General features: G+C 38.0%; 1 protein-coding gene across 2 annotated transcripts in view; it reads left to right on the top strand.

The window, feature by feature from the left end:
• Positions 1–24,800, top strand: part of LOC149158996 (uncharacterized) — a 427,796-nt gene that overhangs the window by 266,676 nt on the left and 136,320 nt on the right. For both annotated transcript variants that reach the window (XM_089436389.1, XM_089436388.1), the window contains exon 11: positions 10,400–10,542. In XM_089436389.1, the coding sequence (XP_089292515.1) occupies positions 10,400–10,542 (143 nt within the window). The remainder of the gene's footprint in view (positions 1–10,399; positions 10,543–24,800) is intronic.

Genomic DNA, 24,800 nt, shown 5'->3' on the forward strand with positions numbered 1-24,800 from the left:
ACATTCACTTGTGATAGATGAATATCTATGGTAGGTTTGAAGTGAAGGAAAGTGGCTCATTTAGTGGAAGGGTTCAACAAAAGTATGAGCTTTGGGAGAAGCTAGTAAGACCTTCCACGAAAATCCCCTTTGAAAGATGGCTACCCGAGACCTAGGGTTGAGATATATAACGAGATATGAGTGCATCCAAGGTCAAGGGAGATGAGAAAAGGTGATGTAAGATTTACCTCAAAAACTACCAAAGCACATGCCTTCAAAGAATCCCCAAGTTGAAGGATTAGCTTCTAGGGTTCCCTCTTGGTGTGATAGCTAGGGCATCAAATTTTCGGATATTCCACTGTAGGAAATTCACCAAAACTTGAGGATCACTAGAGGAGACACTAAGGAAGAGTCCTATTCGGATGGAATTCAAAATGTCCTCCTCTGATGGATTTTGCACGAAGCCCTAAAGAGGCCTCCTTACCCTTAAAGGGACGAGAAAAAAAGGTGAAAGAGAATTAATTTTCAAATTAAGGTGATCACCAAGGACTTTAGGATCAATGCCTAACCATTAGGATGTTATGGAGTCAAGGAAAATCTCAATTTTTGCAACTCGCTCTTCAAAGGAGACCTAAAGAAGCAACTTTGCTATTCTTAATGGAGGTAACTACGTGGAAAATTTAGATATTTATACTTTGATGACACTTATTAGTGGAGTTTCATGGATGTGAGTGCAATATATCCTCTAGGAACATTCATTAATTCATTATCTATGAATAATACATGCAAAATTTCTCCAATAGTTGCAATTTTTAGACAATTTCATCAATTAGGGCACATTAATAATCATGAGGCAATATTCCATGCATTAGACATTTGCAAAATCAGAAATACAACATCAAATAACACTTACAAGATAATGAAGAATATATCCATCCATAATATTGCCAAAAAGCTCCAATAAAGATAACAAATTTATCCAATCATCAAAATTCATCCAAAATTTTCAAAAATAATCCACAACTGCAGTTCTTGAATTCTCTCAAGGAGGCCGAAAATGCAAGTGATGATGGATAGAATGAGGCTAGGTCTCATCTATTTATACATGAGTTATGAGTTCAAAAATTAAAAGACAAAGCCACTCCAATGCCTAAAATGTCAAGTAACCCACCCATGGTTACAAGCCAAGCATGATAGGTCAATAAATTAATTCAAATTCCCCTCTCAAGCCCATGCAAGGCCGGCGTCATGCATGTGTGGAGGCAACGTTGAGGTCTCAGATGCCAAAAACTTGAGAAGGGGCCTAAAAAATGATGATGAAGAGGGTCATGTCCTCCTCCTGTTGCCAAACATCTCCATCCCCTATTTGGGTTGTGTGGGCTCCAAATGGGTCTCATGCATCTCCAATTGGCTCAAGATCGAGTCAATGCTCCATTAATGAGGGCTAGAAGATGACACATGTCCTCCCATGTATCCCTAGGAAAGAAATAATCCTCCTCCGCGCCTTGGAACAACTTCCAAGTGTCAGGTGCAATGTTTAGCCGACTGTGCAACGTGGTCAAAGTGCATCATCATCTCTAAATAACTGGGGCACGAGCAAGCAAATGGTGGTGTTGAAGAAGCCCATGTTGTGGCAATCAATGTTCTGCATGGATGGAGGCCCATGGCTCTCAACACTCACCCTACATATGCCATTGTGATGCTCTAGAGGGCTTGGATCTCGTATAGGGTGGCCAAGTCCAAGATGAAAACTCACCTGTAATCATGTATAAGATCCAATGCATTTGCTCACCCTCCCATAGAATTTTTCATTAGTGCAATTGAGTAAATAGACTTGCTAATCCAAGGCATAAATGGATACTTCATAGTGGTTTTCCCTTCCAAATTTGGGGGTTTGAACATGTACCCATGTTACCTTTGTCGAGAAATCTAGGGCTGCTAGATTAGGTGATTTCTCTTACTTTGATAATTGCTTGTGATGTATTTTTACTTAAGTTAATTAGCTTCTTCTTTCTCTTGATTATATTTAATGTTCTTATCATGAAACAATTACGAAATCATAAAGAACAATGAGACAAGAGGACACAAGATGTAGGCAATCAGCCAGGTCCAAAACCTCTCTTCTTGAGAGGAAAGCCCACAAGAAGTCTTCTCTTCTTATAGAATCTTCAAATGATGAATTCCATGTTGTAAACAAAGACCCCTCCAAGACCAAGTCAACCTTTCTCCTTGATGAGCTTTCTTTCCAGCAATTTTGACCCCAACAACTTCTTCAACAATTTCGACCCTAACAGTTTCTTCTGCAATTTCGACCCCAACAATTTCTTCCAGAACTTCGACCCCAACAACTTTCCAACAATTTTACTTGTCCAACAACTTTCCAGAACTTCGACTTTCCCAACAACTTTCCAACAACTTGACTTGCCCAACAACTTTTCAATACTTCGAGTTGCCCAACAACTTTCCGGCAACTCGTCTTGCCCAACAACTTTCCAGCAACTTGACTTTGCTCAACAAGAGACCCTAACACAAGAGAGAGAGAGATCCAACAACTTCAATCTTGCTTTTCTTCTTCTTATCCTTGATTTTCGTCCTTTTCCGGCTTCTTTCTTGAGGATATCAAACTTGCTTGAGGTGTGTCCAAATGAGGTCGAGTTCCTTCTTATATATATCCTTTCTGGGGGTACAAATTGCTTCCTTGAGGCCGATTTGTTTGAGGCACCATGAGAAGGTGTTGGAGGGTCTTTGACTCTGATTTGACTCAAATAAGTTTTTCTTTACAATATGTAACATGCCCAGAAGTGTCTTTCATACATGACAATGACTCTTATGACTTGTTGACTCAATGACAAGCCCTAGAAGCACTCAATGGGTGCTCAACCTAAAAATAAATTTCTCTTGAGCATGAAACCCATGCCTCAAGAATGACAATAATAGTTTTTTTTTCTCTCTACTATAAATACATAAAATCATGATTACATATGTCATTATGAAGACTGAACCTAGTTGGATATTTCAACAACCTTCCTAGGTAGGAAAGGTTAATGAAGGACCCTATTAGTTGGTTTCAACCTCTAAGGGAATGACATGTCCAAGGTACATCCTTCAAGTGGCAGGTGTCATGTGAAATGATGGTGGAACGGAGTGGGGACAAAGGGAACGCTCCAAGCCACATGCCATGGTACAAGGGTAGCTATAATGAGGAAAGCCCACACCATGGGTATATGAATGTAGGAGGGAGAAATCGTGGTATATGAGTTACACTGGCCTTTGTTTTTCCACCCTTCTTTTTTTTCCTTTTGTCTTTTATTGATTTTTCTTCATTTCATTGCACGGGGCTCAAGGACATGAGAGCATAATTTGAAAAATATAATAGTGATTACCCCATTAAGGTGGGGTAGTTCATCACCCACCAGGGGTTGGGACATTCATGGGCTCCTTAATGATGCAGGGGGCACTTATAGGGGCACTAAATGTTATTGTCCTGGCCATCTTTTTTGTTTTGTGGTACATTTCTTGTTGTATGTGGCCATATTTTATGCTTTTTTCCTTTTTTTTAGCTGCATCAACCTCTGGGGTACCATTTGAGGCTCGACCCAAGGTGTGGACAACGGGAAGGGGAGGCTAACACCTTGTTGACTCAATGGACAAATGTGGACCTAAATGGGGAAAATGTTAAAAGGGCTTGTAATGAGCGAAGGGGAGTGAGATATATGGTATCGAGAAGCGGGACCACACAACGAAAATTAGGGTTTCCCATGTAGTGCCACTCCTAAAGCTAGTAGCCAATAAAGGAGATCTCACGGGACTAGGATACATGATTAAACCCCAAGTTGAGGTAAGGGAACAAGAGTACAACCAAAGCCCTTCATTCTTCCAAGTCACCCAATAATCCATACCCAGGTGTGCCCAATATTATCAGAACCGAACTGGTGATCGAATCGAAAAACCTTGTGGACTAGAAACCAGTTAGAACCATACCGAAACCGGTAAAAAACCAGACAAACACCGGTTTACCAAAAACACATAAAATATTCATATTTTAAAGAAAAACATATACATTCATGTGCATCCATATGAATCCAAACCTATACACAAATATGTAAAATTTCACATTTACATAGCATGTAGGGTGCACATAACCAAAATAGCATTGAGTGCAATCCATCTCTAAACTGAAAATATGTCAACAAATAGGCTCTAGATGGCCTCTAACATCCAAAAAAAGTCATGCTACAAGAAATGCCTACATATCATCAAAATCATTGCCTATATTGTGGTGTTCATCATCAATGCAACCATTTAGGCTTTAAAATAAGATAGAAAAAATGCAGCTTGTCATCTCAAGATTTTGTTTGATTGATGGGTACATTTTTAGTAGAGTCATGGTAGAGGAGTTTGACAACCAATGCCACTAACATCAAAGTACATAGAGGGATTGGTGCTTTTTATTAAATACTAGTTCCATACCCTCATACATGACAAAATCCAATGGAAACATTGCAATCCTCCCAATCCTGAAATCTTGAAAAATTGTTAAGTTTGGTGGATTTTGAGTGAAATCTAAAATTCTACTTTCTCCATATGAAATCCAATGAGGTTGGAAGCGCTCTCAAACATCCTGAGTCATTTCATGGTAATGTTAAAAATTTAAGTAAAAGGATGAAAATGAAAGATAAAGGAGAATGCCACTTTTACTTAAATTCTTAACATTATCATGAATGGCATAGCAATACTAGGGCCATAGGCTTGATTATTAGGCTGAGGGCCATAAGCTTGAATATTAGGCTAGCCTATTGGAGAATTAGAAGTGGGCCAACCAACTGAAAATATAAAAATATAAAAAAGGCAATTTTTTTTACACTGACCTGCACTAGTACAAACTACATGGTAACGGTCTTGAATCAACCGGTTTTGTGAAATAAGCCAGTTCGGTACCAAACCGGCCTATTTCGGTTCCGAGGCCTAGTTCATACTGGTTTTGGGCCAAAAACGGTCGGATCGACCAGTTCTGATAACATTGAGTGTGCTGGAGAAAAACAAGCATAAACACCCAATTACATAATGAAAAATCCTACCTTCGTGGTTGGATAGCCTACCTTCAAACATACGATCATGACAAACGAGCGAGGGTAGACAATGGTTGGCTCAGGTGGTGGAGAATAGTAGCACATTAGAGCTAAGTTACCAGGATACGGATACAGATCCGTTGGAGTTTGGAAAAGCCAGGATCCGGATACGACGAGGATACGACAAGTACAAAAATATATAATAAGATTTTTTAAAATTTTAAAAAATACATTTGATGTTTAAAATCAAAACTATTCATGAATCACAACATTAGAACTAAAATTATTAGACAATTTATGAATTTGAACACTGAAATGATGCGTCTTGCCTCATACAAAGATGATAGTAGTAAAAACAAAATGAATGTTTCATCAATGATCACTTTATTAATATGATAATATAGAGTAGGCGTGTCTACAAATCATGAAATGGGTCTACATCATCATCATCTACATATTGCAACTCTACATCATGAATAGACGATCACGTGCTAGGAATGTTAGAAGTTGTTGCAGAAGTAGGAAGTGGTTGTGTAGCATCCTCAAGTAGATTAAGGTGAGTCATGGCATTCAATGTCACGTTCAAGTCAGATATCTCAGGTTCCACATCCTACATCCTGTTTGGACCTTTTTTATACTCTGAAGTAGAATGTGATAGAAGGGAAAGGTTGGAATGGACATATACAAGATCCTCAGCCTTCGCTGCTCCCAATCTGTTTCTCTTTACCGAATGGATGAAGCCATATGTACTCCAGTTCCTCTCAGCTGATGAGGAACTGGCAACTTGCGATAACAACCTCATGGCTAGAGTTGAGAGATAAGTGCTATCTCCACCATGGAAGCCCCACCAAGTAATAGGATCCATATGCCCCCGATCATCCATGGCTATTGGATCTGAAAAGATCCCAGTAGATTGTACAAATGCTCCAAATTCCTCACGTACATCCTTTGCAATTCCAACTTCCCTATAGATTTTCCTCAAAGCTGTCTTATATCCTTATACCACTTCAGAATCTCTGTTTGGTACTGCGCTACCAGGTAAAGACAATATTTTGGAATGGTAATATTTGGGTGTAGAGCATACGCCAAAAGGTGTAATGGCGTGGTCATTTTGTTCCGCCTTTTTGTAACTATGTCTTTCACTTCATTGTAAAATACTTCAAAGGGGTCATGCTCACTTGCCTTGATAATTTCCCGTATTTTCTCCAACATATTATCTATGTTTTCATAGACGCCCCCCAAGCAAGGCATATCTATGTCAAATGCCTTAATCATGGTTAGAATTGGTTCTGTGAATTGCAAAAGGTATTGGATCTTGTCCCACTATGCATCATCAAGAATGATATACTTTATTCTTTGTCCTCTATCAGAAGTTGAAGTCCTCCATGATTCCCAAAGAGGGTCAATGACCATTGCCTGTAATGCTTGTCTGACCTCCAAAAGCCTCTTTATGACTAAAGTGTGGGAAGCAAAACGAGTTTCGGCATCCTACATAAACATATTGAAAAGTAAAATCTTACATCAGACATAAAATAAATTGAACATTAAAATTGAGAACTCATAATGCATAACATTGATTAAAATTGGAGTACCTTTAGTAGCTCCAACTTTGCAAAACTCTGATATATGGCTTGGAACATTGAGTGATTGGTGATAAACATTTGGATCTCCTTTGATGCTACATATGTTTCATTGATCCACTCAATTTCACCAATCTTGGCTAGCATAAGGTTCAATGAATGCACTGCACATGGAGTCCAAAATATGTGATTGTATTGACCCTCCACAATCAGGCCGCTGCTCTACAAACCTTTGCATTGTCTGTGATAACTTGGACAACATTTTGTGACCCCACACTTTCTATTGCATCAATAAGAATTGTCGAGATGAACGTTGCATCTTTTTCCACTCCACTGCAATCAATGGCCTTCAAAAACATTGCTCCTTGGGGACAAATTGCAATAACATTAATTAAAGGGCGATTTCTTTGGTCTCTCCATCCATCAGAAATGATGGACACCCCTATTTTTGCCCATGTATCACGGATTGATTGTAATTGTCTATCCACAAATTTTCTTTCTGATGTTAACAAAGTGGTGCGTACCTTTTCATACCTGGGGCTCTTGTATCCTTTTGGTGCTTCATTAACTGCTTTAATCATTTGTTGCCAATAAGGAGAGCGCACCAAATTGAATGCTAGTCCATTTGCATAGATGCAACGAGCAACATGCTCATCTGCAACTTCTCTACCCTGGTTATTGAATGCTGCTTCAAGAGGTCCTAGAGTAGGCCTTTTATTACTTGTGAGAGCTGGTGTAGATGGCAATGAAGACTTGGTTGTAGAGGCTTGCACAGGGAGTTTTCCCTTGCTGAATTTCCTATCAGCAGCATCTTGCAAAGATGCATAAAACTTAACTTTTGCAGGACTCAAACCTGTCCCAGGTTGGCCATTTGGACCATTTGGACCATTGCATACTAACACACCTGTGTTAGTTTGCCCAGTGAGATGGGCCTTCACCCTAGTGTATGAGCCATTTCGAATGCTATTGCATTCACTACATCTCCATTTGTACGAACCACCACCAGAGTTTTTGCCAAGAATTTCCACATACTGCCATAAAGGAGATCTTGGATCTTTATTGACATTTATTCCTTCACTAGATTCATGCTGTAATGGTTCCATGTTTATCACACCTGCGTTGATAACCAAATATAAATTAATAAAATTGTCATTCTCAAAACAAAATTCTAAATTGTTATTCCTAATATATTATTATATATATGCATGTGTAGGGCAAAATAAAATTACAAAAAAATATAAAATTTTAAATTATTATTTTATAATAAATAATTTAAAATTTAAATAAATAACTAATTATATATATACATAATTTAAAAACTAATAAACATATAAATATTAGTAAAAAAAACAATACACATATTGAATAATTGATATAATTATTAAAATAAAATTATAAACATAAACATAAAATATTTTTTTAATTTTTATTTATAACTTACAAGTTACGGCTTTTAATTTTTATTTGTAACTTACAGGTTATATTAATATTACTTATGGCCCATGGGCCTACGAATTTTAATTTTTATTTATAAAAAAAAATATTTTAATTTTTAGCCATATAACCTGTAGGCTGTAACATATAAAAAAATATTATAATTTTTACAGGTATATAACTTATGGCCCACGGGCCTACGACTTTTAATTTTTGTTTATAAAAAAAATATTTTAATTCTTAACCATATAATGTGTAACGTACAAAAAAAAATATTATAATTTTTAACCATATAAATCTCACCGCCTACAACTCTACCCGATCCACGACGCCACGCTTGCTGCTCTGCCCGACCCACAACGTCCACGGAGAACTGGAGACACATGACGCCCACGCTTGCTCCTTTGCCCGACCCACAACGCCCATGGAAAATTGGAGGATGGCTCGCCCGCTCCCTCGATTCTGCTCGACCCACAACGCTGCACAGAGAACGGCGCACAACTCGACCCACGACGCCGCATAGAGAAGCTGCACAAATGCCTGCTCTCACATGCCGTACATATGCTTGCTCTCCCACGACACTGCCAACGAGACTCGCCCACGCCAAAATCGATTTCACTATCGCCCCTTTATAGAATTCCTTGCAGCTAAACTAGGAGTGAAACTAGAAGTTAAACGAAAATAAAATTTCAATTAACTGAGTTGGATCAACTGTTAACTGAGGATCCAAACCCACCTGAACTGCGACATCAACATTTTGTTAATTGATCGTACAGATCCCACTGTATCCGTATCCGTACCAGTTTCGGATTCGGGGATCTAAGGGTTCACCGCTTGCCCCCCGCTGATCCAGTAACGTAGCATCAGAGCTATTAGGTGACTGCAAGGGGCTGTTGGCTACTGGCTGGAGACAAATCTAGGAGAAAATTTTTCCTCTAGGGTCACCCACTGGTGGTGGGTAAAGTGCCCAAGATGCATGCAACCAATCCACATGTGTGAAAACCAAGGCAACCAACTCCATGGATAAATGTGTGGAATGCCAACTATATGGAACATGCCATAAGAAAAGATGTGGCCAAACCTCAAATTAGCAAGTGAAAGATCTCCACACGTGTGCTCTCCAAGATAATGCTTCAAGATAAAAGGACGACCAAGGCAAAAGCATGCAAAGTGACACAGTCGTGGGCTTCCAAATATGCCACATGGTCCTCAATAATACTTCTTCTTAACCACCTCCAATAAAGTAATGTATGTGCAAGTTAAAGAGGTGAGGGCACTCTCCAATAGAAGTCAAAATATGCCAAGTGTAGCTGAAATATCCATGCAATAATGATGAGAGAGAACCTAAAAGAGGTGAAACATCCACAATCAATGAAACAATTTCCATATGAAATGTGCCCTAGAGAAGTGATCCACCTCTCCAATAATAATAAAATACCACACAAACATTCAAAATTGTGCCCAAGAAAGTATAGGATCCATCAAAAATCCTATGTCAAGAATATATATTAAGTAGTTGTTATCTTGTCACAAGCAGGATATAAGTGTAAATTTTTTAGGAAAGAAGACAAAGTTGGTAATATTTGAAATAGAAATATTAAAGCATTGAGACGTGATTATGTACATAATGAATAGATCATATCCTGAGAATAGTTAAATTGCAAAACGCATTCAATTTCCAGGAAATGAAGAATATTGGACATAAATTCTTTGGTTTTTTGAAGATGGGGAATTTATCATCGATGTTTATAGAAATGAACCCTAGGAGACTAAATATTGAACACTAAAATATTGATATGTCTAGTCATTCTAACCTATGGCCAATATGTTTATTTTTTCCCTTGCTTTATTTTTCTTGGAAAGAAAGAGAATGGTCAACCATCAAAGCATAAAGTTCAAAGAGTGTTTTATCACTTCTTTCTATTGTATACTTTGTATGTCTAAAACATAAAGTTGACTGAAGCATGTTGTTCTTGTGTCTTCGAGTGGCAAATAGATTCAAACTAGCCTTCTTTTGTGTGCTTTTCTGACCAGTATTTGAATTTTTTCCCATTGCTTTATTTTGCATTAAAATAAAGAGAATGGTCAAGGCATAAAGTTTGAATTAGGTAGGTTTTATTGTTTCTTGCTATTATCTACTTTGTATTATGTATTTATTCAGGACATCACGTTGATTGAAGAATGATGTTGTTCTTTTGTATTTCTGTAGCAAATAGACTCCACCAAGCCTCCTGTGTGCTTTTTGATTGAATCGTCTAAGTTTGTACAATAGACATGTCCAATTGAGCAAAAAGGTGAAACACCCACTATTAACATTAACATGATCTGTATTTATAGGTAATTGTGACAACTGTACAACATCAGTATCTGTTGATCAACGAGACATGGCAAAGGAGGCTTACTTGTTGCTCACTTGTATTCAATCTTGTGGAGGTCGTTGGGGCTTTAATGTTCCAATCGACGTTCTTCGTGGATCACGTGTATGTTCTCTGTTTGTTCACACTCCCTAGATCAATACAAAGTTGAGAAAAAACTATCATGATTCCTTTATACCACATATATGTGTGTAGAATCATGTCTACTCTTGCTAAAATTGCATGGCTATGTTGTATTTTTTGCCATTATTCCGTTTAATAGACAAAGGTTATTTTTTTATAGTAGACTAGTTGCTTATCACTGATGACAGTTGGATGATAAAGTATATCAATTTAACTGTTATGTAAACTTCTCTGGTAAAACATGGCAGGTGAATTAGTGAAAACCATTGCTGGTCATCTTTGAGAATGTATTGCTATTTAATTTATAATGAAGGATTTATATTTTCACAATCACTAGCTAAATATGATGGAATAGCGATTTGACATGTATGATATTTTCATGATAAAATTTTATGCCCTTTAAATAAATTGGGAGTAGTGTATGAACCAATAAAAAATAGTATGGTGTTAATCTAAGATGTTTGTCAGAAAATTTTCAATAGGAAATACCTAAAAACATGACACATCCAACTATCAGAGATGGACATCCTAGGACACATGTCCTATAATGATAACATGAACACAAAGAAAATCAAAATTGCATACATATGAGAAAACAAAAGATTTCTTATAAAGGGGTATGGGATAGTCAAGTCAAAACACTTGATGAATGTGGGGTAGACCAAGAAGCACACTAAAGTGAAATAAGATATAAAAGCATAAAATAACCTGATGTGAAAGTGACTTTGTTAATGCCTATGTCTAATATCTAATTAATTGTTATAATCTAATATTTACTTTAACACCCTTCCTTAATGGTCAATCCATTCACTACACCAAGCTTATTTCAGAAGTTTTTTAGGACCCAAACACTTGGTGGAAAAGTTTGTAGTTTGGTCCTCTGTGGAGCAGTACTACAACACATTGGATCCATCATCTACAAGTTGTCTGATGAAGTGGCAATGTATCTCAACATTCTTGAGTAGTTCTTGATTATCGTAGAGTAGGGTTGTTAGCTTTGTCTGCTGCATTTTATGTCTAAAAGTATCCTCCTGAACCAAACTGCCTCACATGCTTATTTCACTGTTGCTTGATATTATGCTTCTGTTGATGAAAGTGTTGTTGCATGCTGCTTCTTTCTGGTGCATGTGATTTCACTTGTGCCAAAGTTGAAAACATATCCAGATGTTATTTTCCATCATCCACACAGATCATCCACACAGCTTGCCCAGTCTGAATCTTTAAACCCACACAACCTCAGGTCTTTGTTTTTGTTGTTCAGAATCTGATTTTTCTATTACCTTCCAAAATAATATGGGATAAACTTGCCATGACTAAACATTCCATAACAATACCAAGGTTCATGTTGGAATATTCACCAAGATTGAGAAGGGGGATGAATCAGTATTGGGCTCTCTTTACCATTTTATACATATCATGGAAACATTAACAGTTAATATCAGTGTTGAAAATATTGGTATCCGCAAAATATCAGCGAGGGTCCATAAAACATCTTATCGGCAATATCGGCAAAAATATTGGCAAAATATCGGCAAATATCGGCAAGCATAATTTTTTTTTTTTTCAAATTTTTAAACATAGCCGATATTTTCAAAATATCGCGATATTTTGGTGATATTTGTCGATATTTGCCGATATTTTGAAAATATCACGATATTTTCTCGGCAATATATCGTTTTGTCGAAAATATCGCGATATTTTCGAATATCGCCGATATTATCAACAGTGGTTAATAACAACATTCAACAATGCATAACATCATACATAGTACACGAGATTTTTATGCGGAAACCCAAACGGCAGTAAACCACCAAAAGCTTTTATTATAAGTCTTAAAGATTACATCAACATGAAGCACCAACTTGCAAAATTCTCCAGCACCAATTGGAAGGAGTACCAACCCCTTGATTTTATCAGCTCTGACTAAAAGGATGCACCAACACCTTGCAAGCACCAACTTGCTGCATTGGTATTAGAATAATCCTATTTAGTATTTAATGCTCATTCTTTTAGCTGTTGCTATTTTTATTCTTTTAGCAGTTTCTTAGATGAAACTGATTGTTTCCATGTCCTAAATAGAAACTTGATTTTTATATTACTGTTTTAGCTTGCTCATCAATTCATTCATTGAAATCTATATGCGTGTTTCGCACTGATTTATGGTATCAGAGCACAGGTATCTTTCGAAATAATTTTTCATTGCTTGAAAAATTTTGTGGCTCATTTCGAAATTGCTCTTGGAATCTGAAGGCGGCTCTGGTTATTCCCATTCTACAAAATTAGTGCTATTTACGAGACTGACAGTGAATTCGTTGATAATCTTCGATGTCGAGCAGTTCAAAAGAACTTTGAAAGGCGATGTCCGAATCATTTCTTCGCTGTCAGCCGCCAACGACTTGTAGCTGATGTATGTCCAGCCGGCCAGAAATGTTAAAGTTGGCAACCAGGGCAAAACTTCATGTGGGTCATCTTATTCATGGCTAATAATATTTTTATTAGATTCCTCTCGTCGAGAGGTGTAGGATTGATATAAAGATCATCCAATTCCGATAAGTATTCATGGAGATATGAATTTATTTTGATTATGGAATTATTATCAAGCCGACCTACAACTCATGTAGGCTCAGAAGCCCAACAGTCGCATCTATTCACCCGCCAACGTTGTGTATAAATATAAGAGGACTTTTCCTCATTTGGACTCACTCATCTCATCACATCTCTCTCTCTCTACTGCGCAGATATGAGTCTCTTCTCTACTGCGCTGAAATGGGTCTCTCTCTCTCACACATGTGAAGCCGGAAGCCATCTCAATTATATCTCCAAATTGGAACAATAATGTCATCCACATCATTAGTCTGATGATCTCTAAAAGAATATGCACTTCAATAATTTTTGAGTTAGGATGGCAGCATAAAGACTGCAGGTTGTGGGTACAGCACTCGATTGAAAGCTCCACTAATATGTTTCAGATATTTAAATGGGAATCATTAGATGGGATAGAATTGGCAGTACAAAGATCACCAGCAGCACGAAATGCATTTAAAGATTCTTTTCTAGATATTGAAATAAGTGCTCTTCCTTTTTTGAACAAGTGGGAAAAATAGGAGTTGATGCATACACCACTACAACTAGGACTTCATAGAATCAAAACAAATATCGTAAAAGGAGAATCGTCATCTGCAGCATCTCACAGTATGACAAGATCGCCAAAAGAAAAAGGAGAAATGACAGATGCACAAGATCCAAACGAAGGAATCGAAGAACAGTATAACCGACTTATGAATAGATACCATCGACAACTCATCGATGAGTACGAGCCATCTGCCGGATCGTCCGAAGAAGATTTATGGGAGACAAGGAGTCCCACCGGACATTGGTAAAAGAAGACCGTAGCATAAGAATCTCTTGTCAGCAATGTAATAATGTTGGTTACATGTTGTGACAGGAATCTTTTGTACAAAAGAAAGATTGAGTAGACACCGTCGGTGGAAAAAGATACCGACAGGACCCTCAATTATTTCTATATTATGTCATGTCTTAGCTAAGTTTAGATTCGTTTTAGGGCTATTTAAGAAAGGGTCTACATGAGTTCAGGCATCATTCGATTGAGAGCATGTGTGTTGTAATGAACTCTGAGACACTTCTGTTGTAATAAGCTTTGTATTCTGTTCTTGCTTTTTATTAATATCGAAGCCTTCTGGGCCGTCTGTCTGAGGACAGTTCTGCACGTTTGAGGATAGTTTCTGTTTTCCGAGAGAGGTTGAACTGTAAGGCGCTGGAGTAAAGACCCGTGGAGAGAGGTCGTGGAAGACTCGTGCATGTTCCCTGAGGATAAGAACTAGAGAGTCAGACTCTTATTTCCAGAAAGCTGCGAGAAAATTAAGAAGTAAGTTCTGTATACCAATAGCTTCATCTTGTTTGAATGCTGAATTGCTCTATTTGAATGGTCACCCCCAATTTGGTATCAGAGCCCTGTAACGACCCTGTATAATTCTATAGACAGAACCTGAGACAAGCCAGGAGCATTTGAAAGGCATCTCTGTTTTACATTGTGCTGAGTAAATAAAAGCTTTATCAGTCAATTTCTGGAATAGAATTATACCTTTCTAAGATGGCCAAATTTCTAAGAACTTTTTCTACCATTGATAAAAGATCCATATCTGAAGTAGAAAATAGATCTGTTGAGTCTGATATAAATGAACATGAACAAGTAGAAGACCCAGAAAGCTGGAATCCCCCTGCATTAGATACTAAAGAGATCTATCCGGTTCCTATGATGTTTAAGCTTTCTAAAAAATATTATTTCAAAGAAGTTGAAGTTAAGATCAGAATTAAGGGTCCACATGTGCAGATAATAGGACTCAATATATTTTCAGAAGATGAGATAAAAAAGTTTAGGAAATATGCTAAGGAAGGAAGATTTTATTACTTACATTTCGGAGCTATAAGGATTGGTTTGGCTCCTCTATTTAGACATGGTTTAAATACTCCCTGCATAGCAGAATTGTTTGATTCAAGGCACAATGAGTATGATCATGCCAGAATAGGAACAATACTAGGAAATTTGATGTCTGGTTGTCAGCATGGAACAATTTATCCTGATTATGCTATCAGTCTGACAGACATACATCTTAAAGATTGTTGGAAAGCCTTGATAGGAGTGCAAGGACTATCTATGGCAGATGAGAGTGAATTCTTGTCTGTAATTGTTCAAACTTCCTTTCAGTTAACAAATACCGTACATCCTAAACTAAAACAGCCGGTGTTGAAAGACTGTGTGACTGTCGGGATAGGAAATGCACAGATTGAAGGTGTGCATTATGACAAAGAAACATTACCCGATCACTGGTATATCCAATATAAGTCTTTGGCTTCCGATGATATAAGCAGAAAAATTAAAAGATTGGCTCTTGAAGATGGAGGGGTAAAAATTATTCCAAATCAGTCCATTTACCCTAGGATTCCCAAGCCAATAGTCTTGCCAGAGAAACATGTATTACCAGTAGAAAGTCCAGTCCAAAGTGGAAGAAGGTCTTTTTATAGACAGTTATCTATACCAGAAGAACAGCCGTCTACTTCCGCAAGCACACCCCAGTCTGAAAAACAATTGTATATTCCTGAAGAGAAACCTTTTCTCGCTGTAAATAAGATGTTTAGAACTCATGTACAAAATTATCCACCTATGGAAGAATATAGATTTGCAAATAAAAGATTTGTAAGAGGAGGAAAATGGCCACCAAAAACAAAGTTTTGTGTCTCTTCTTCAATGTCCAAACAGCTTGCTACCAGAGCAGATTGTGCACCTCTCCTAGAACATGAATCACAAGAGCCCAATGATTTGGAACAAGTATATCAAGTAGGAAATTATTTGACTACTTGGTGTTCTCATGCTGAAAATGTTCTAGACAATTTAGGACAACAAGTAGATCTGATAAATGAAAATTTAAAATTGTTGTATGAAGAGCAACAAGAAGAGAATAGAGAAAGAGAGGAGAGAAGAAAAAGAAAATTGAAGAAGAAAGGTAAGAAAATCCCAAAATTTCATGTAGATATGACAGCCCCAAATTACTGGGATTTAGAAGAAGAAGTACCAGAAACAAGTGATGGAGAAGGGACTTCCAGAGACACTGGAAAATTAACCAGTGGATCTTCTAGAACGTTTAAAGCAGAAAAACCTTTTGAATCTAAGAAGGAAGTCATGTCATTAGAACAAGCTGCAATAAAATTTCCATCCTTTATTATGCCATCAATAAAGAATCAAAACAAAGCTCACATCCTAAGAGAAGCTAAGTACCCTAGAGTTGAAGAAGATCTGTTTGCTACAAATTCTGGTGGTTACATTCTAGATCTAGATAACTCATCCAATCCAGGTGAGTCTATTAGAATCTGGATAGGAGCCTTATATCAGATGCAAGTCACAACAAGATTAGACAATGTGTCTATCATGATCTTAGCAAAAAAAAGGATGGCAGGGATAGTATTTGATTGGTGGATGGCAGGATCAGAGGCAGAAAGAATAGCAGTCATGGAAGCAGGATTAGCTACATTTGAAATGCTGTTAAAAACTCAATTTATTCCAGAACCAAAAGATGAAAAGAAACAGCGATTGACTGACCTTAGCCGCATGGAACTTAAAGATCTTAAATATTTAGATCAATTTGGCAAAGAATTTATGGCTAAAGTCTTTAAAGCTAATCTGTTTAATGATATTGCTCAAAAAGTTTCTTTCTTGTCAAAGTTGCCAGGAAACTTAGGAGATCTGATTATGAAAGATCTTGAGGTTCAGATGAGAAGTTTAGAACAAGTTTATTGGGTTGATCTTCTGTTTAGAGTGTCAGAAAAGGTCAAATATTTGTGTTGGCAGAAGAAGGCGCATGACATCACCCCAAGTTCAGATGTCTGCAGAACTGTATTACCATGGACGCCTTTTAAATCTAAGAAGAAGAAATATAAAAGGTATGGTAGATACAAACCCAAAAGAGTATCGAACCCAAAGAGACCTTTCAGAAAATTCAGATATTTAAAAAAGAGAACAGCTCCAAGAAACAACAATTGTTGTTTCATTTGTAAAAAGGAAGGACATTTTGCTAGAAAGTGTCCTCAGAAATCATCTAGTAAACTTAAAGCTTGTATAGATATTGAAGAGTTTCAAGATGATTGGTCTGTAGTAGAATCAGATGAAGAAATTTCTGATGTATATATTCTTACAGAAGTTTCAGATAATGAGGAGGAAGAACCTGTACAGAAAATGAATATTTGTATAAATTGTTCTGATGATGATTTTTATAGTGAACAACACTATAGTGATATAGAAAGTTCTTCAACTGTTGTATCAAGTGAGACAGAAGATATTTCAGACTCAGAATCAATTTCTGAAGAAGGATCAGAAGAAACAGAAGTATCAGAGAGAACAAATAGAGGTAAACAAATTGCATCACCTTTACCTCAATTCAATTCTTTATGTCCATTTGAAAAGAAAATTGCACCATCAACTAGTATACCTTTGCCAGAGATTTCAAGAAATGAACAAAATAATTTGTTGAAAAAGATTGTGAAGACAGAAAGTTTGATTTATATTCCAGTAGAAGTTCAAGTCAGAAATGAATGGATTTCAGTAGATGCATTTGTAGACACTGGAGGATCAAATAATCTAGCTCGACCATCTTTGTTCAAATCTCTCTGGAAACCATTAAAAAATATACTAGTTTCAGAAACAATTGGAGGATCTGTGCAGCTCACACATTATGTAGACAATATTTCTTTAAAAGTTGGAGGGAGTATTGTAAAAATTTCAGCAATTCAACATTATGACCCTTCAGCAAGTTTGATGTTAGGCATGCCATTTATAAATTCTGTGCTTCCAGTAACTATCAGCCAAGATAAGCTGATAATAAATCTGAAGAAAAAGGCTATATCTGTGCCTAGACTAAGCATTGCAAACTCTGAAGCTAGGCATGAGAATAGACAAAAGAAAGTAGGAACTAGAAGGCCGACTAAAGATTCAAATGATTGGCAAGAGGTCCTACAAATCTATGAAGCCAGAGCAGAAAAGATAAATAAACAATCAGCATGCATTGAAGAAAACTGGTCTACAGAACAGAGAGATATATACCAGAGACTTCTGAAAAGTTGTTCGAACAACCCACAACAGTTTTGGGAAACTGAAAGTCCGATGCAGGAGATAGTCACCTTACATGACAATGGAGTAAAAGGTAAAGTGATTCCTTGCACACCATCTGATGAACAAGAAATGAGGAATCAAATTCAAGAACTACTAAAGATGCAGTTAATAGAAATCAGTGAATCTCATTATGCCTGTTCTGCATTTCTAGTAAGAAACCATTCTGAGATAGTAAGAGGTAAACCACGGATGGTTATCAATTACAAACCTCTTAATGCAATTACTCAGAATTTTAATTACCCATTGCCCAGACCAGAAGTAATTATGCAAAAGATTCAGCATAGTAAGGTGTTCAGTAAATTTGATATGAAGTCAGGTTATTATCAGATACAGATTCAGCCAGAGGACAGACACAAAACAGCTTTCATATGTCCAGCAGGATTTTATCAGTGGAAAGTTGTTCCATTTGGGTTGAAGAACGCTCCAGCTTTCTTCCAAAGAAGGATGGATTATATTTTTGCTAAATATGATTTTATAGTTACATATATAGATGATATTTTGATTCATAGTCCAGATGTAAATACTCATTTGAAACATCTAGAAATTTTTCTTGAAGAAGTTAAAAAGCATGGTATAGTCTTGTCAGAAACAAAGATGTCCTTATTTCAGGATAGCATTGATTTTTTGGGGATAAATGTTGCAAATGGTTCTATTCAAATGCAACCCCATGTGTTAACAAAATTAACACAATTTCCTGATGAACTGAAGGACAAAAAGGCAATTCAAAGGTTTATTGGAGTTCTGAATTACTTGCACAAATACATTCCAAAACTCTCAGAAAAGACAGCTGCTATAAGGAGACACAGCGACGGAGGATGGTCAGAAGAAGCAACTGAAGCATTAAAGAAACTTAAAGAAGAATGTCAGCAGTTACCAAAGCTTCAACCACCAGGTGATGGTTTATTAATCTTGCAAACTGATGCTTCTCTTAATTTTTGGTCAGCTGTATTGTTAGAACAAAGAAGAAATAGTAAAGGAGAGATTGAAGAAAATCTGTGTGGATATGCTTCCGGGGAATTCACAGCAAGTCAGAAAAACTACTTTATAGCTGAAAAAGAAACATTGGCTATCTTCAACGGGATTCAGCGGTTTGAGGTATATTTAACCCCGGTAAGGTTTTTAATCAGAACAGACTCCAAAAATTTTAAATATTTTTTGACAGCAAAAATTTCAAGACAACTTGCAAAGGGCAGGATTTTAGCCTGGCAAATCTGGTTTCAGCAATTTGATTTTGACGTCGAGTGGATACCAGGTAACTCGAATTTCTTGACAGACGTTCTGACCAGAGACATGAGCAAAATGTTCATAACCTGTAAATATTCAGTTTTTGAGATCCCAGGTAAAGGCCCTGCAGATGATAGTTTTGCAACCTTTGTAGATAGATTTCGAATCTTAGAAAATTATGCAAGTTCTGTCACAGATGAAATCAAGAAATTGGTTGGTTTTAGACTAAGAAGGAATTGGTGGATCAGAAAATGCCAAGCATGGCAGTCAAAAAATCTGGGTATATCTCTAGGCCTTGATGAAAACTTGGTGAAAGTATTTTCTTTACCAAATATGAAGGTTAAGCTTTTCTTCAGAAGCTTATCTGATTTATGGTCTAGCATCTACACAGATGAAATGATCTGGACACTCAGAGTCTTGAATTACTATCAGATCATAGGCAGTGTTGACTTTGCCCTTAGTATTTTTACAGGTGCCAAAATTCTGGATCTAGAAGAAATTCCCATAAAAGAAGAAATGGTAAAATATCTGCTTTCTCTAAGAATTCCAGATATATTTGAGGAACTAGAGTCCTCTTTCCTCCAAAGGATAGATGACAATTATGCAAATACTGATACTTTTCCTCAGTATGAAATTTTTGAGAAGTTTGCAGATTGGAGATTTCAAGAAGGAAAATGCAGAAAAATTCAAGTCACCAGAGTATCTCAATGCATACAAAGATCCCTCCAGTATTTAAAAACATATGCTTATCAGTGGGATTTTCATAGTTTGAGAATGAGAGACAGCATAGAACCAAATCCTTTTTCTCAAATATTCAGTCATGAAACGATTGGTAATTCTGAATCTGGTAACAATCAAGAGTTAATCAAACAGCATGCTGAATGGTTCCATGAGTTTGGAAATTTGAGGTTGGCTGAAAAAATTCAAATTCTTAATAAAATGGATAGCCTGCAAGGACAACCAAAAGCCTTAAAATTTGCAAAGCTGCAACTGCAGAAGTAAAGATTGACTTGCGTGGCCTAGAAGATCTCCTCATCTGAACTGCGCTATAGGTTCATCTAAACCTCCTTTGAAGGCCGCAACTTTTGGTGGTGGAATGAAGTCAATCCGACGAACGGTTTGCAAGATATCGACTGCCCTAGTTTGAAGCCGGAAACTGCTGAAACTGAAGCTGCAACTGCAGAAGTAAAGATTGACTTGCGTGGCCTAGAAGATCTCCTCATCTAAACTGCACTATAGGTTCATCTGAACCTCCTTTGAAAGCCGCAACTTTTGGTGGTGGAATGAAGTCAATCCGACGAACGGTTTGCAAGATATCGACTGCCCTAGTTTGAAGCCAGAAACTGCTGAAACTGAAGCTGCAACTGCAGAAGTAAAGATTGACTTGCGTGGCCTAGAAGATCTCCTCATCTGAACTGCGCTGTAGGTTCATCTGAACCTCCTTTGAAAGCCGCAACTTTTGGTGGTGGAATGAAGTCAATCCGACGAATGGTTTGCAAGATATCGACTGCCCTAGTTTGAAGTCGGAAACTGCTGAAACTGAAGCTGCAACTGCAGAAGTAAAGATTGACTTGCGTGGCCTAGAAGATCTCCTCATCTGAACTGCGCTGTAGGTTCATCTGAACCTCCTCTAGAAGCCGAAACTTTTGGTGGTGGAATGAAGTCAATCCGACTGTCGGTTTGTGAGATATGGTCTGCCCTAGTTTGATAATGAAGCCGTTAATGGTGATGCTACTGGTCTAGGGTTTGCTACTGCTGATATGAATCAGATTTATTGTACTATTTCTCTCTATTGAATTGTTGAAGATAAAAGAAGATTTGATCAAAGGGTTTCCCTACACATTGTGGGGTTTGTCTCTGGCTAGCCGCCACATCTTGTGTCTCTTGTCTTGGCTTGTTTTCTGTCGATCGTTTAATGTTCTATCTGCACTTTACTTTATGTACATGTGATTGCTAATCGGTGGAATATAATAAGAAAAAGAAGTAAACTGTTATAAGCATAGAACATACCATAACTTAACATGGTATCAGTGCTGAGGTGAAGACAAAGCCCGAGCAAGAGCAAGAGCAATCATTGAAGAGAAGATTGGCAAGGCTATCCTAAAAGAACTATGGGGTCCTCAACACTCTTTCCTGCCGAAGACAAGCTCCGTGAGAAAGCTGACTATCACGGATGAAAGATGTCTATCGATCTAACCCTTGAAGATCAAGGAGTGCTGGACCATGTAAGAGGCAATATTGTTGAGCCTTCATCAAATGCATCTGCTGCTGCTTGGAACAAATGGAAAAATGGAGAAGTCAAAACAAAGAAGATCATCCGAGACTCTATCGACAAGCGCTTGGTGGCCTACATCTCTGATCTAGACACCTCCAAGGAAATCTACGACAGACTGGTGAGTTTATTTAAAGTTAATGATGCAAATCAAGTTTTGTTTCTTAGAAATAAGCTGAGGGAAATCAAGAAGGGTAAAGATGAAAGTATGAGAGCATACTTCTTAAGAATCACCGAGATCAAGAACGATCTCCTATCTATTGGGGAAACTATTACTGACAGAGAAATGGCACTCACAACTCTTGAAGGATTACCATCTGAATGGTATGTGTTCAGGACTACTCTTCTGAACTATAATGTAATTCCTGGTTTCGAGGAATTAATGGCTAGATGCATTCAAGAAGAAACAAGGGAAGAAGTGTAAAAAATGCCCATGCCTAAAGGTCCTCCTGCTGCCTTTTCTTTTCATGCAAAGAAAAGAAATAATTCTGGGACTAAATCAAAAGGAAAGGCTGGACCTAAGGCTAGAAGAAAATGACGATGTTACATTTGCGATAAAGCAAGTCACTATGCAAGGGAGTGCCCTGATAGAAAGGAGTCACTCTAGGACGATGATCAAAATCCCTCTGATGGCAATCAAAGGAATGACAAATTCAACAACAAAGGTAAGAGGAGAGCTGGGAATCAAGGAAGAGGACAAGCATTCAAGAAGGCCAGAAATTCCAGGATGTATTAAATGCACCTGACCTCAAAAAGAACCTAGTGTCCTTCTCGGGAACGGAAGACAAAGGCTACAAGGTAACCTTCAGCGATGGCAAGGTATGTATATGGAAAAATAATGTTAAAGATGCCTTTACTCTTGGGTTTAGTGTTGATTCATTATATCAGGCGATGGAAGTCTGCTAGGTGTCATGTCTTATGACACATCTCTTCAGTGTGAACTTTGGCATTAGAGGTTTCCCCCCTTCATTATAAAGCTATACTCGGTGTAAGACAAATGGTGATAGGGATGCCCGAATTCTGAATAGAGAATGAAGGTGTATGTCCAGGATGTGCTGAAGGAAAGCTCAAAAGGGGACCATTCCCCTCAAGCCAAAGCAAGACCTCTGATATATTACAATTGGTTCACTCAGGCATACATGAGGTTGGCATTAAGAGGGAGACTACTACACCACATACTCCTGAGTAGAATGGTGTGGTGGGAAGGAAGAACCGCACGATGATGGAAGCTGTCCGGGCCATGCTACATGATCAAAGTCTTCCTATGTTTCTATGGGCTGAAGCTGCAAACACTGCCGTATATGTACAAAATCGATGCCCTCATCAAGCATTGGGTTCCAAGAGTCCTGAAGAAAAATTCACTGGTAAGAAACTTGATGTTTCTCATTTTAAAATTTTTGGAAGCCCTGTATACTTTCATGTGCCGAAAGAGAAAAGAAATAAATTGGGAGCATCTGGAAAGAAGGGAATTTTCGTGGGCTATGGTGAAAATACTAAAGGCTATAGAATCTATGTAGCCGGTCAAAGGGAAGTCATAATTAGTCATTATGTCACCTTTGACGAAGATATGGCTCTCAGCAAGGTGATCAATCTTCCGACTTTGAGGAGCTCTCAAGAAGCCGACACCAGGGAACCGAAAGAAAAGGATGATGAATCAATCGTTGATGTAGAAGAACCCATGGATCCGATTGATCCTCCTCCATATGAACCTTCCTCTTTTAGGAAGAGGCCTTCATGGCTTAAGGGGTTACTTGATGATGCTGAAGGACATGCTGCACCCCGAGGAACCTTTCATGAAAGTAAGAAACCTAATAGGTATCAAGGATACCTAACCATCATGAGCACGATCATACAAAATGAGCCTTCGTCATTCTCAGATGCCGTCAAGCATCAAGTATGGAAGGATGCTATGACCGTAGAATATGAGTCTATTATGGAGAATGATGTCTGGGAAGTAGTTCCCAGACCCTGGACAAGACAATTGTTACTTCAAAATGGCTTTACAAGCTAAAGCATGCAGCAGATGGAAGCACGGAAAAGTATAAGGCTCGTTTTGTTGCTCGAGGTTTCTCCCAAAAGGAAGGTATAGACTATGATGAGATATTTGCACCTGTTTCCAGATATACGACCATCCGCTCGATCATAGCCCTTGCCGCTTCACAAGGATGGAACTTACATTAGATGGATGTCAAGACTGCGTTCTTGCATGGCTCGATCAAAGAAGAGGTCTACGTGGAGCAACCCGAAGGATTTGAGATTTATGATCGAAAATCTCATGTATGCAGGTTGAAGAAAGCTCTCTATGGGCTAAAGCAAGCACCCCGAGCATGGTATGAGAGAATCGATAGCTACTTGATGAAGCTGGGATTCACTAGGAGTGAAGTCGATCCTAACCTTTACCTTAAGGTTGAAGATGACAAGCCTCTCATACTGGTATTGTATGTGGATAACCTCTTTCTAATAGGTGCAGACCCTCTCATTCACAAATGTAAGAGGGAGCTGGCCTCTGAATTTGAAATGAAAGACCTAGGACTGATGCACTACTTCCTAGGACTTGAAGTATGGCAGAAGCCAAGGGAAATTTTCTTATCTCAAGGGAAATATGTGGTAAAGATATTGGAAAGATTTGGTATGATGGACTGCAAGCCTGTGACTACCTCGAGGACCTTAACTTTTAGAAGTTATATGGTAGTGATGTCGGACCAGATTTGGGAAATGCCTCTGAGTTTCATAAACTCATTCGCATTGATGTTCTTGGTGAACCTCCGTCCGAACATATTTTTTTGCAGTTAGCATTGTGAGCTCATATTTGGTTGAGCCTCACTGGATTGATGCCAGGAATCTTCTGAGATGTCTTCAGGACACAATCTCTCATGGATTAAGATACACTGCCGGAGATGTGAGACTACTTGGATATACTGATGTTGATTGGGCAGGCAGTGTGGTGGACCGTAAGAGCACTTCCGGGTGCTGTTTCACCTTGGGATCTGCTTCGATATCCTGGATGAGCAGGAAGCAGAAGTCGGTGGCTTTGAGCACCGCCGAAGCAGGATATATTGTTGC

This window comes from Pinus tabuliformis, chromosome 5_2 (genome assembly GCF_031772625.1).
Source record: "Pinus tabuliformis cultivar Carrire ecotype Pingquan chromosome 5_2, CPIR1, whole genome shotgun sequence".
In the NCBI taxonomy this organism is placed as follows: domain Eukaryota; kingdom Viridiplantae; phylum Streptophyta; class Pinopsida; order Pinales; family Pinaceae; genus Pinus; species Pinus tabuliformis.